The 14,082-nt window shown below is 47.5% G+C and overlaps 1 protein-coding gene across 2 annotated transcripts in view; it reads right to left on the bottom strand.

Moving 5' to 3' along the window:
* SLC22A15 (solute carrier family 22 member 15) overlaps nucleotides 1-7,053 on the bottom strand; it is a 52,266-nt gene extending 45,213 nt beyond the window's left edge. For both annotated transcript variants that reach the window (XM_055002813.1, XM_055002814.1), the window contains exon 1: nucleotides 6,875-7,053. In XM_055002813.1, the coding sequence (XP_054858788.1) occupies nucleotides 6,875-6,961 (87 nt within the window). In that variant the 5' untranslated portion in view covers nucleotides 6,962-7,053. The remainder of the gene's footprint in view (nucleotides 1-6,874) is intronic.
* Between the last annotated feature and the right edge of the window lie 7,029 nt (nucleotides 7,054-14,082).

Here is a 14,082-nt window from a genome sequence, read left to right as displayed (position 1 = left end):
CTCTTTGCCTTCCAGATGAGACTTGATAAGATGAAATGCTGACAGCTTCTTCTAACACCCTCAGCTTCAGAAACATGACTCTGGTCTTGTCAAGTCCCATTATGATAAAGAAGCGCTAAGCCAGACATGCAACCAGCACTTACAAGAAGAGTGTTTTCTTCTTCTCCATCATGCTCCAAAATATTATATATCTTTGTAATTCTTTTTTTCTTCCAGGAAAGAAGTTATTATTTGCAACACATCCTGCCTACTTTTGGCCAGTTTCCCAAAACCCACTAGTGCTGTTCCTGATTTTCCTCTATAATACATTTTTAAACTGTACTGCAAATGATAAATACTCCCGAGAGTCCAAAACACACACCCACACACGCAAGCACGCTCTTTTTCTTCACGACCCATCCCTTTGCCTCCTTCTAAACAGCCTGCTCTAAGCGAGGAGATTCTGCTGCACTGGATGTGACTAGATTCCCAGGGTCTCCATCTTTGTGGTTCATGCTAGGTTCAGCTTTGCTTATAAGGAGTTTTATTCTGATAATGGAGTTGGAAGAAACAACAAAGCCACCTGTGTAAACCAGGATGGCAACCACTTATCATTCACCCACACACATCAGCCTATAAAGGGAGAAAATGAGCCACAGAAAGGTGCGAAACAAACATAAGTTACTGCACAGTATTTCAAAATGTCCATTGCACTTTTTAATGGATTCTCAGTGTCATTATCAAAACAACGCCTTAACTGGTTTGAGGAAAAGACAGTGTCTCAGTTCGGACAGAAAACAACTGTTTAACAATAGTAAGTTTGCAGAACTAGGACTCAACTTGCAGATGATGACCAAAATCCAAGTCTGCCGTAATAAATTCTGGTAACTTTGCCTTTGCTGGGTAATCTGGGAGGGCATCTTTAAAGAACAAGCCAGGAGGAAGTCATGCATCACACAAAGCCAAAATGAAGACTAGCTGCAGGTAATAAACCAGCTTCCAACCATGGTGTCAGATCCTGATCAGGCAGACCCTAAGTAACCCTAGTCACCAGAGTGGCCTACATTCAGTCCCACCAACCATGGCTAACTTAATCATCATTTTGCATGATGAGTCAATTGGTTAAACAGGTGGTGTGCCTTATTGTTCCTCTACCTCCCTGCAAAACGGGGAAGGGGCTCCAAATATAAGAGGGAGCCCAAGTTCTAGTCAACCAACAAATTTAAATACTGGAGCGCTTCACAAGCATCTGACCCAGCAGACATTTGCTAGCTCAGTCCTAAGCTCTGAATACCAGAGCAGGGCTAACAACGAAGGCACTTGCTAGCCTATATCCCTTGGCCAAGAAAAGATATTTTCCAAAAGACTTGCCTCCAAGGAACTGACAGCACAGCAGCTATAGCAGAATCCAGAGCAACCCTCGCTGCACTCATGGAGGAACATATCTAAGATGCTGCCCCCATCAGCCATAGATGGAAGCAGCCAGCGCCCACACACCTCCCTCATGTCACCCTGGCCCCATGCACAGTCTACAAGGGAAGGAACCAAGAAACTTGGCTCTCTGTAAGCTGGACTGGGGCATACTCAGTAACTAGGATTGCCAACTGAACTGAAGAAAAATGTCCTCTCTCTGTGTCTGTGTCTGTGAGAGAGAGAGAGACAGAGAGAGAGACAGAGACAGAGAGAGAGAGAGCGCCATTAGGTTGCAGCCAATAACAACAACATACTTTGAAACCACTCTGAGTGGGTGCTAAGTTGTCCTGAAGGGCAGTATATAAAACAAACATTATTATTATTATTAACTTATGGGGTTTTCAAGGCAAGACATGTTCAGAGGTGGTTAGCCATTGCCTCCTTCTGTGTAGCAGCCCTGGATTTCCTTGATGGTTTCCTATCCAATTAGTAACCAGGGCCATCCCTGCTTAGCTTCCAGGATCTGATGAGATCAGACTAGCCTAAACTATTCAGGTCAGGGTCCTGTCCCTTTAGTAGAGGCTGAACAAGATCTTATTTACCTCTGCTATTAAAGGGACAGAACATTTTTATCTCAGCCAGTTGGCAATCTTATCAGTAGGACGTTTCTTAACCACCATATGCCTGGGAGCTTCCCAGGTGAGGGTTCGAATTACTTCCTCTATCCTCTAAACACTTTTCCTTTTGATGTGTGACGAAAAATCATACTGAGAAATCTTATAGGGGAAGGTAGGGGGTGTCAAGGCTTGGTGTGTGCCATGAGTTTCAAGTGTAAACCTCAATGTAAGGGGAAAAGGGAGTTCATGTAGAAATGCAAGGGTTTGAGTCCAGTAGCACCTTAAAGGCCAACAAAGACTTCCCAAGGTATACGTTTTTTGAGAATCAAGCTCCCTTCATCAGATATGAGTAGGAATGGAAATCTCTGATGTGGAAACAGTAGGTGCGAGTCCTCTCACAAACTGAAACTAGCAGATACTGTTTACTTGGTGGTGAGAGATGTCAAGAGATTCAAACAGAAGAGCAGACATGTAGGAAACTGAGGTCAGAGGTATGAATCCCACCAAGACAGCTATCAAGGAGGCAGATCTCAGCCACTTCCTGGTGCAAGTTCTATTCCAAAGCAGCTGAGGTTAATCTTGAGCACAGGGTAGCAGCTGATCCCCATCGTTCAAACCCCTCAAAACAGAAAGACAGCTGTGAAACAGTCCACACATTTATTGAACAGTACCATGGAATGGAGTTCACAATGCAAGTCAGCTGAAGAGATTTGCCAACTCTCTTGTTCTGGCATGGCTCCTGTGCTGCTTTGATAGATTACAGAATCAAACAGAGCTGTCCCAATCACTGCATGCCCATGAGAGGTACAACTAGCCAAACAAGTGTCTGTTAATCAGCTTACAATGGTGCAGGAGCCAGGCGAGAATAGGAGAGTTGGCAACCACACAGCACAGGAGCCAGAGGAACAGTGGGCACTACAGCTGTTGGTCATGTTGTGAGTTTAGCAGGTGGTTGACCCTGAACTGTGAATGTGGTCCATTCTGGCCTCTACCCATTGGAGGGCTGCCTGGAAACAGACACAAGGACAGTAATCAGTAACGTTCAGCAGTTGCAACTAACAGCAATTTTGGTGCTCTTCCAGTTCCTCTATTTCCTCCCCAACCCTTTTAGGGATTCTCACATGATGAGACTCACTGATGGAGCAGACAATGCAGTCACTGGGCCACTACTTGCCCCTCCTTATAGGGAGCTGCATTGGAACTTTGTCTGCAGTTTCCACTCACACCATCCCATGGAGTCTTGATCCTGCAAAAGAGGTCATCAGGGTTTGGCCAGCAATGGCAATGCCTGGAGTAGCAGAGAAACATGGCGGCATTCCCTGCTTCCCCCTGTGGCAGACACTGCTACCAACTGTTGTGGGAGAACAGGGCAGCTTAGCCAACACACTGTAGGTATGTTTAGCAAGCATTGGAGATGAGATCCAAGATACGGGATCCCCCTGCTTTGCTTACCTGTGCAGGGTCCGTTACATTCCCATCTGGAGGAGAAGAGCCAAGCCAGTGTTTGTGTCCTGAGAGGGACTCTCTAAAAGTGGTTCTGAGCAGATCAGAGTTAGCAATAGGCTGCAGCAATGTCTGGGTGTTTTTAAGTGTCCCCATGAGTCCTCCCCCCACCACCCAGAGTGCCCAACATGAGGCTCAGATGATGGTGTATGCCCCGTCAGCTAAGCTATGGATGTTTATATAGTTGCTTAGGGGGAACTGTGATTGGCTGCAGATTTCATCAGTCCACAAAGCTGCCCTATGGCTGAGCAGGTGTGAAATGAGGCCTGTTCTTTTTCATCCACAGCCTGGTGCTGGGGGCAAATGTGGCTTGTGGATACTGGCCAAGTCTCACTCTTGCACGGGCATGCCCACTTCCGGCCGTTACGCTGGCAGGGCGTTCAGGAAGTTTTAAAGCGGGCATTTGACTCACGACTATACACTTACAACTTCCAGCAGTTTATTCCTTCAAAGCTGACGAGAGCACCATTGTTCTCCTTCTTTGAACTGTGCAAGAGTAACTGCTGTCCCTAAACCGACCACAAAGAGATCTTGCTACAGATCAACAATGCAAGACACCTGGAACAAGAACAGCTTCTTCGAAAACCCCTGGTTCCTGCACCTCATCTATATATTTTTGTTACATGCAGAGACAACCCCCCCCCACTTCAGGGGACTGTCCAAGGTTGTGCACAGCATTCTGCCTTCATCAGAGGTAGCTGAAAACAAAAACAAGCCCCCGGGGAAGACTCCCTCCCCTCCACTTATTTTGGAGAAAACCCTCCACTCTGCATCTCCTTTCTCAAAGAACTTCTGTCTTACTTAAACCCGATCTGTTAGCTGAGACAATGGAAAAACCTGCAGGACTTATTAGAACGGCCTGCTTCCACCTCACTCCTGCTTCCACCTTAATGCCCTCACTCGACCACAATCTCTCCCAGTTAATATCATGAACAAATCCTGAAATGCTCCCAAAGAAGTAACTCTCTTTGACCTCAGGGGAACAAGCCCTGTTGGCAGGATCTGGAGAAATATATACAGAGAAAATGTATACAGAGAAAATGTAATTATTTGTGTAGGGAGGCACTTTGCTTACCTTAAGGACTTGCACAACTTCTACTAAACACAAAGAGGGCCTCTGTAACCTTCTACTGACTTATAAGCACACCCAGTATTAGCAAATGCCATAACCATTTTATGTAACGTAACCATCAGTTGTGAAGCACAAAATCCCCCTGGGTCAAACCTTACAGCCATTGCCCTCAGAAAAGCATGATGTACTGCCACATGAAAGATTCTGAAATCTGAGATGCAGTCCAGCCATTTAAAATGCAATGCTATGCAGAGATACACCGATCTATACCCATTTATGTCAATGGGCTTTGAGCAGGATAACTCCCATAGGAAGACAGTCTGCTAGCTTTGAGTCCTAAGCTGTCTCAGCTCCCCAACAGGATCAGTTCCCTGTTTGAGACTCAAAGTCACGTCTGTCACACTGCCTTCACTATCTGACTTATCCTCTGTTTTTAGTGCAGCTCTCTCGTTTTGTGAGTTGTATGCATTATTTATTTACTTTATTTAAAGCATCACAGAGACTCAAGACAGATTACACAGCATAAAACACAGCAATGAAATAGCATCCTGCTCTCCTGGCGACAGCACCTGACATCTAATAAGCAATGCAAGAGGAGTAGGATTACCAAATTAGAAACAATGCAAAAAGTATCATCTTCTTACTGCACTGCACAGGTTTTTAAAATTGCAATCTGCCTTGACTCTCAGCAAGAAAACAATTATAAATGGAGCAAATAAATACATGACTACAGCAAGATAGGGCAACATCTACACAAGGGATGTAAGCTGGAAAGAACCTCCACCACCCTTCTGTTGAGCCAGTTTGGTGTGGTTAAGAGCAGCAGGACTCTAATCTGGAGAACTAGGTTGGATTCCCCACTCTTCCGCTTGAAGCCAGCTGGGTGACCTTGGCTCGGTCACAGCTTCCTGGAGCTCTCTCAGCTCCACTCACCTCACAGGGTGATTGGGTGTTAAGTTGTCCACAAGGGCAGTATATAAATCAAATGTCATTATTATATAAACCAGCACGATGAATTTCTAGTCCTTCATATCGGATGAAGGGAGCACAGACTTCTGTTGGGATAAGTTTTGTTAGCCTTTCAAGGAACCACTGCCTGGACTTGCTGCGGTCTGGCTGAGACATCTGCTCACTTGACAGAGCTGCTGAAGAGGCAGCCGCTCTCCAGGAGGGGCTCAGTTCAGACTGATGTTGTTACAGGAAGTGGAATTCCCCCCCCCTGAAATTCTGGTCCCCCCCCCAATACAGCCACTGACTCCTCTTACTCTCTTTCAAAAAAAAGAGGAGTTCTCTTTACGCCAGATGGGCACTCCTGTCCATTCTACCCACGCAGTTTTTGTGTGTGTGGATATATGTGTGTGTTACACATGAACACACCCTGACCTGGATAGCCCAGCTGAGCCTGATCTCATCCGATCTGGGTGGGAGACCTCCAACGAAGACCAGAGTTGTGGAGGCAGGTAATGGCAAACCACCTCCTTTGGGTCTCTTGCCTTGAAAACCCACCAGGGCTCGCCATAAGTCAGCTATGACTTGAGGGCACTCTCCACCACCACCCATGAACACACCGAAGCTGCCTTTCACTGAATCAGACCTACGGTCCATCAGGGTCTGTATTGCCTACTCAGACTGGCAGTGGGTCTCCGGCGTCCCAGGTTTTTCGTATCATCTCCCACTTGATCCTTTTAACCAGTGACTGAAACTCAAACCTTCTGCATGTCCAGCTGCAGTGAGGACGCTTCCAGCAAGTGGATAAGAAAGTTTGGGATGACATCACCTGCCTCTGAGCATCTGCAGAAAGAAATTCTGAAACGCCACAGACATCTCTTTGCATTTCTCTTTTGGTCAAAGGCAGGACTGATTCGAAATAGACTCCAAGGTCCTAAAAAGCTAGGGCAAAAGGAATGGATTGTTGGATTTCGGGTTGCCAGCCTCCAGATGGCGGCTGGAGATCTCCCGGGATTACAACTGATCTCCAGGAGGCAGAGACCAGGTCCCCTGGAGAAAATGGCTGCTTTGGAGGGTGGAGTCTCTGTGGCAGTATATCCTGCTGAGTTCCCCCTTCTACCCAAATGCTACCCTCTCTAAGCTCCACCCCACCAAATATCCAGGAATTTCCCAACCTGGAGTTGGCAACCCTCATTTTAAGGGGAGCCTGAGTGAAGAGGCCTCGAGAAGAGCTTCTTTTAGCAAGGCTGGATTGGAGGCATCCTCACACCAGGCCATCCTCGGGGGGGGGGCACCTCTGTGGTCCCTCACGCGGCCCCCCCTTCCCTCCTCACCGGCTCACCTGCAGCAGCGCGGCCAGCAGGACGCAAAGCCAGACCTGGAAGGGCCCCATCTGGCCCACCACGGGGAACGCCTCTTCCACCTCCATGGCGCGGCCGAGGGAGCGGCTGCGAATCCCGGCGCATCCCGCTCTCCCGGCGACGGCACCTGACAGGAGACCGCAGCCGTTGCTCGGAGGACGACGCCACCACGCATGCCTGGGAAGCAGGGAGCCGCGCCTGCGCTGTGCGGCGACGGGGACCCAGCGCGGCCAATCGCCGACCGAGGGGCGGGGGAGTAAGGAAAGGGACGCGCGTGCGCAGTGAGAGAGAGAACGAGAGGCGCGCTCTGGCGGGTGCCTTTTGTCGCTTCGGGCGCCGGGCTGTGCTCGTGAGCGCAAACGGGGCGGCGGCGGCCGAGAGACGCTTCCTTTGGGCGCCGCAGAGCGCGCAGGTTTTCTTGCTCTGCGTGAGGGGAGAGGGCGTGTAAACAGAGGAAGTTTTAAAAAATTTATTTATTTATTTTGTTTTTGTCATTTATAGTCTGCCTTTCTCACTGAGACTTAAGGCGGGTTACACAGTGCGAGATTAGTATAGTACAGTCATTATCAAGGTTTCTATATTTTTATTTGTAATTACATTTTACTTTTACTGAACAGTAAAAGTTAAATATAATTACATTTATTGTAATTATGTTTTCCTTTTACTGAACAGATAAAAGGGTACACAGAAAGGAAAAGGGGGAGAGGAGCCAAAATTACAATTAAAAGAGAATTAAAAAGATGCATCACAAGGACTATCAAAAACATACTAACCATCTATTCTAACCTTTAAAATACAGTTTTCAGATATATAACTTAACTGTACTCAAAAATGTGAGTTCATTATTAAATCATCTATAAAATATTTTATATTACATATAAGAATACTTTTACAACAATATCTATCCGAAAGGCATGCTAATCATATTAATTAACTAGCATACATATCCATATACTATATCAAGAATGTAAACAACATAAATATAAATATATAATATACAGATCAAAACTCATAATTGATCTATATCATTTATTTCCCATCTCTGGCTGTTTCCCCATGTCTTAAAAATCGCGCGATGCTCATAGAACGCTGGCAGCTTCATAGCACGATTTCTGACATCACGGTGCCACAGAAAACAGAATCATCACTGCCTGACGTCAGACATCGCGCCATGAAGCTGCCAGTGTTCCATGAGCATCACGCGATTTTTAAGACATGGGGAAACGGCCTCTATAATAGGAATAATAAATTTCCCACTTCTTTTCAATTTTTTTAATCGGTCTTTTATATAATTGGCTAATTTTGCCATATTCTGCCATTTTGACATTCCTCCACTTTCCATTTAGTTGCTATTACTACTCTAGCTGCCATCAGCATGTACCTGAGCAGTTCACATAATGTTCTTTCAACAGAGAAAGTTTTTGGAAAGGTGAAGTGGTTAGAATGTTGAATTAGGATCTGAGAGACCCAGGTGTGAACCCTCACTCTGGCATGGAAAGTCACTGGATGCCCTTGGGCCAGCTGCTTCCTCTGAGCATCGCCTACCTCACGGGGCTGTGGTAAGGATTTGGGGGGGGGGTTGTTGTTTATGGTCTGCCTTTCTCACCAAGAGTCTAGGCAGATAAAATGGAGAGGTGAATGGTGTTGTAAAATGCTTTGGGTCACCATTGGGAAGAAAAGCAGAGTATAAATATTTAAGTAAGAAAGGCTCTCGTCAGATCTCAGAAGCTAAGCAGGGTCGGCCTTGGTTAGTAATTGAATGGGAGACCTCCAACCAAGACCAGGGTTGCAGAGGCAGGCAATGGCAAACCACCTCTATTAGTCTCTTGCCATGGAAACCCCACCAGGGGTCGCCATAAGTCAACTGTGACTTAAGGGCACTCTCCACCACCAATGAATAAATAGTCCTGACCTAATAGCCCAGGTGAGCCTGATCTTGTCAGATTTCAGAAGCTAAGCAGGGTCGGCCTTGGTTAATAATTGGATGCGAGACCTCTAATGAAGACCAGGGTTGCAAAGACAGGCAATGGCAAACCACCTCTGTTAGCCCCTTACCATGAAAACCCCTCTAGGAGCTGCCATAAGTCAGCTATGCTCTTATGTCAGTGACACCAGTTTTTGATTGAACTATGTATTGTCTGCTCAAACACATCATCCACAGTCACTTGACTAGGTGTTGCCAAGCTCCAGGTAGTGGCTGGAGATCTCCTGGAATTACAACTGGTCTCCAGGCCACAGAGATCAATTCACCTAGAGAAAATGGCTACTTGGGGGGGTGGACTCCATGGAATTATGCCATTCCAAGGTCTTTTCCCTCCCTAAGCCCCACTTTCTCCAGGTTTCACCCCCCAGATCTCCAGGAATTTCCTAACTTGGAGCTGGCAACCCTACACTTGACTGAAAGTTCCACAGGACTTTCAACACTAAAAATTACCAACATGGAATTTGGCGTTTATCTTTGGTGTGCTTTCCAATGGTATAAACTTACCTGCAGGCCAAATTGTTGCCCAATGTACATATTCCTGGACTCAAATGAAAAGAAAAATAGATTCCTCTACTGCAGTGATGAAGGATGTCCATCAAAGACACTGTCACACTCTGCTCTAATGAAATGTAGGTGTGGTCCAAAACATAAATTATTCATACTGTATTGGTCAGCAAATTCATTCAGTTGTCCCATTAAGAGTTTTATTTTCTCCAATAGTACTTATTTTGGAACAAGGTTGGCAAAAATATAAAAGCCATCCCATCGACGTTAAAGTACAGTATATAATATTAGCCACAAAACTACGGGCAACAAACTCCTCACCACAAAACATTAAGGGTGACAATCAGGGAAGCATCAAGCCAAGGAGAGCATTTTTTAAAAAGAACAACCCATCCTCTATAAATGGTTTAAAAGCAGTCTTCTAACTGAGTCTGCTTAGGCAGAAGAGGGTCCTTCTTATCATCCTCTTAGAAGGCACAAAGGAAGATGGTGAGTCAGGGGCAGTTGATAATACTGGTGCCCCACCAAAAAGCCCCTGTTCCACTTTATTCTCTTTTGTCCGTGCGATGATGGCACTTCTGGGAAGTGACATCATTGCATGGGCCACAGCTGCTCTGGGAGCTCTCCTGTGCCCCAGAAGGGGCCCAAATTGGGACCAATTTGGCCTGAATTGGGCCATATCAGGCCTGAATCAGGCTGGATTTGGGCTGATTCGAGCCCAAATTGGCCCAGAACAAACTGCTGCAGAGCACAGGAGCACTCCCGTGCTCCTTAGCGGCCCAATCCGGGCCTATCCAGGTCCAAATTGGGCCCATGAGAGCGTGCTGCACCGATTCGGTTTCGTTTTCTCGGCCATGTCAGACGCTCCTCTCCGCAGGTCCGGGAGGAAGCGCCTGAGCAGCCTGACCGGGCGGCTGATCTGCGAAGATTAGCCCCCAGGACTCCCAGTGAGGGAGGCAGGGTCCGGGACGCGGCAGGAAGAGCCCCCTGAAATCGATGCGGGGGGTAAATTGCCCGTTTGTCCCTATGGAGGCCGGCAGACGTGCGCGGCACCTTGAGTGCTGCCGGGCTATGTAAAACGGCAAAGAGCAGAACTAGGCGGAAGCCTGTAAGTAAGCGAATCCCTTCTGTTATTACAAGCGCACGCGAAGGAGTGGTGGGATCTGAAGCTAAGAAGGCTCGCTCTTCCCCCTCTCTGAGTTTCAGAATTTGGTTGGCGGTCCCCCCCCCCCTAAAATGGCAGCGAAAAAGCAGAGTCCCGCTTTGGGCAAGTCAATTTCGGCTGCCCTGCAGGCGAAAGGAGAGTCGCTCGAAGACTTGGTGAAAAGGTCGGTTATCGAAGCCATAAAGCCCTTTGTTGACAAGCTGAATGAAACAGATCAAAGGGTGGGCTTAATTGAGAGCAAAGTGAAAACCATCAAGGAAGCAGCGGGGGGGGCAGAGAAGTCTGCCCAGGAAAATGCGTCACTCGTGAGGGCAACTAATAAAGAGTTAAAGCTGGTGGAGAACCAGCTCATCGGGCTACAAGTGGAACAAACACAGACAATTTTGCGCCTCCAGAACGTGAAAGAGGAGGAAAATGAGGATTTATGGGGTCTGGCCTCGGAACTATTGGCGACACCTGCGAGGGCAACTAAAGAAGAGGTAAAAAGCGCCATTTTGGAAGTCCGTCGGGCTTCTTCAAAATATGCAACAAAGCGTCAGCTGCCTCGCGAGATCATCATCGAGTTTTCATCTAAAAGGATCCGAGACACTATCCTATACAACTCATATAATGCGGATCTGGATTTTCTGGGTAATAAAGTCAAGATACTGAAGGACGTCCCATTTTTAGTTCGGAAAAGAAGATTTAAGTATAAAAAGCTCGCAGCTCTTCTGAGGGAACGTGGAATAAAGTACAAATGGCTATTTCCGGAAGGTATTTGGTTCAGTTACAAAGATCAAGCTTACAAGATAACATCAGAAGATCAATTAAGGGATTTTGAGGACAAAAATCAAGAATTTCAGCAAGACACCAAGCAAGAAGAAAAGGCGAAGTCTGAAGGGGGGGGGGGGGGGAACGAGCATTGCGGCTGCAGCTGCTCAGAGAGAATTGCGTCCGAGGCCCGGGGGGGGGGGGGGGAGGAAGACTTAATTTGAATTGTAATTTGTATTTTGCAAGGTCAGCCACTCCATCAATATTATACAAAGTTTTAATTTTTTAATAATGGCAGTATGAAGGGAAAGCATTATGTGTAGTGTAGTGTTGTTATATGTTGCTGTTTTTTTTCTTTCCTTCCCCTGTCCCCCTTCTCTCCCTTTGTATTGTTAGTCAATAAAAAAAAAGAGAGAGAGAGAGAGAGAGCGTGCTGCACCACCCGGGAGCGCATCCGGGGAGGCCCATGCCTCCCTCACCGGGCAGGTAAGCGGGCGTACCAGCCCGAGTAGATAAGAGGCACTGCTTCCATGCATGACCTGCCATCAAAGCAAGTGGATCTAAATGTGTGGCAGTGGCCTGTTCTTAAGAGAATGGGAGATAATTTTTTTTCAACTTTAAATATTGCCTTTACTTACAAGGTGATTAAGCATTCTATTTCTGTACCATTAAAATACTCTTGTAGATGTCAATTTCATTCTGTTTTTAGTACAAGGCTCCGTGCTACTGGCCGTAGAAGCAAGAGGGAAATGTGTTTAGCTGACACTTTGAATTATTTTCTGTGAACAAGCAACGTTTTGTATACTGGTTCAGGATCAGTATATGAGTTCAGGACTGTCCCCAGACTTAATATAGGGCACCCACCAAGCCGCCTTCCATTGAGGTTCATGATCAGAGTGAACCTACATGCTTCAATAATATTAACGTGCCCCACTCCTGACTGTGACATAAATTTGCTGTAGGATATAAATTTAGAGCCTGACATTCTAAAAGGATTTGGCATTTCTAACTGGTTCATTGGGCTTAGCACCTGAGGCTCTGTGAAAGCAAGAGTTTCACAGAGTCTATCTCTCGCGCCTTTAACGATTGCATTTATTAGACTGAATTGTGTTGATGAGGCAAAAGATGCTTTAGGAGAGACGAGGGAAGCCGAAGTGTGAAGAGAGGCAGCTGAGTTCCCTGGAGCCTGTTAACCAACTCACTTGGCTTGGCCTTGGGACGAGATGGCAAAAATGAATTTTCAGAGTGGCAAAAGAGTAATGATGAAAGCCCGCAGTCTGATAGTCTGAAATAGAACAGTGTGCAGCGGCGGCACAGACGGAAGATAATAATTCCCATGGCTACTGCAGTGGCATAAGCCATGCACAGAACAGTGACTGCTGAGAGAAGGGCAGCATTTCTGTAGCCCCAGAGGAGGGGGGGTTAGTGACTGACTCCCTCTCCCCTCTGTTTCCCCCCACACACCAGCACAAAGCTGAGAAGCTGGTCTGAGAATCCTGGATTGCCCTTTTACTGGGGCACTTGAGGCCAAGGCTTGCCAAGGATCTGGTAACAGTACAGGGCTGGGTAGAGCAGTTTCTGGGAGGAGAGACAGGAGCTGGTCCAAATAGGCCCCAGCAGGGTTTTTTTCCAGCAGGAACACAGTGGAACGCAGTTCCGGCACCTCTCGAAAGTAATCATGTGTTTGGCAGCCTCACCCCCTGATCCTATTTCCTCCCCGCATTCAGCCAAAGGCGTCTGGCTCTTTTGCAGCACGTCGAGCCTCAGCAGCAGCAAATAGGAGTGGGCCCCATGCCCCAGCTTGCTGGGGAGGGGCTGCCTCTACTGCCACTTCCTCAAATGCTTCCCCCTGGCTGTAGGCAAAAAGGAGCCTCCCCGCCCCGAGAATGCAGTGGGCAGTGAAGCAGCAGGCATGGTCAGCCAGGCAGGAGATTTTCTGGAGACCAGGTATGGAGAACAGGTGCTGGTGCTTCCCCTTCCCGGCACTCCTCCATTCCAGACCTGTGTCCAGGCAACCTGAGCTTGCTCGGGCCAGTGGCGTAGTTTGATGGAAGCCAGAGGGGCAATCGCCCCAGGTGCAAAAAATTTAGGGGGCACTGCACTGAAGAGAGCCTGCGCTACAACCACAGGAGGCTGCCCATGGTGCCTGCCATGCTGACGGGATGGCCAGCTCACTGGGCGCTGAGCTGGCCCTCCTGCAGCGGCTGCTGGCTGAGGAGTGTGCTGAGCTGGCAGTGCAGGCAGCTATGCCGAAGGGCTGCCAGGTAAGGGGCGAGAAGGTGAGCGGGCCTGAATCATGGGAGCGTTCCTGAGGGGTGGGTGGCTGCGGCAGAGGACTGCCAGGTAAGGGGCAGGGAGATGAGTGGGCCCAAATCACGGGAACACTCCCAGGGAGCGGCCACACCCTCCACGATGATGTCACCTCCTGGAAGTGATGTCATTGCATGGTCCTGAGAGAGCGCGTGCGTGCGCAAGCCCACTGAGTTCCACCACCTCTTTTCCCAGAAAAAAAGCCCTGGCAGGTTAGATAGGCACACTTCTGTTAGATAAATATCCAAATAGCTGAGGGATTTTAAAAAAGATTATAAACCTCTTTGGTTTGCTAGCCAAGGAGTATGCTACATCAGAAGGGTCTATGCTAAATAAAGGTGGCGAATCATTTAAGCAACAAAGTGAGAAAGAATAGCTACAAGAGCTGTGAACCCCGTTATACTGGATCAAAAATCCATATTTTAGGATTGGTTCTGCTGTAGATGTTTATTCCCATTAAAAAGGCCCTGTGATAT

This window comes from Eublepharis macularius, chromosome 18, assembly GCF_028583425.1.
Source record: "Eublepharis macularius isolate TG4126 chromosome 18, MPM_Emac_v1.0, whole genome shotgun sequence".
Lineage (NCBI taxonomy): Eukaryota > Metazoa > Chordata > Lepidosauria > Squamata > Eublepharidae > Eublepharis > Eublepharis macularius.
The sequence above is the reverse complement of the archived record's forward strand: the minus strand, read 5'-3'. Positions and strand labels throughout refer to the sequence as shown.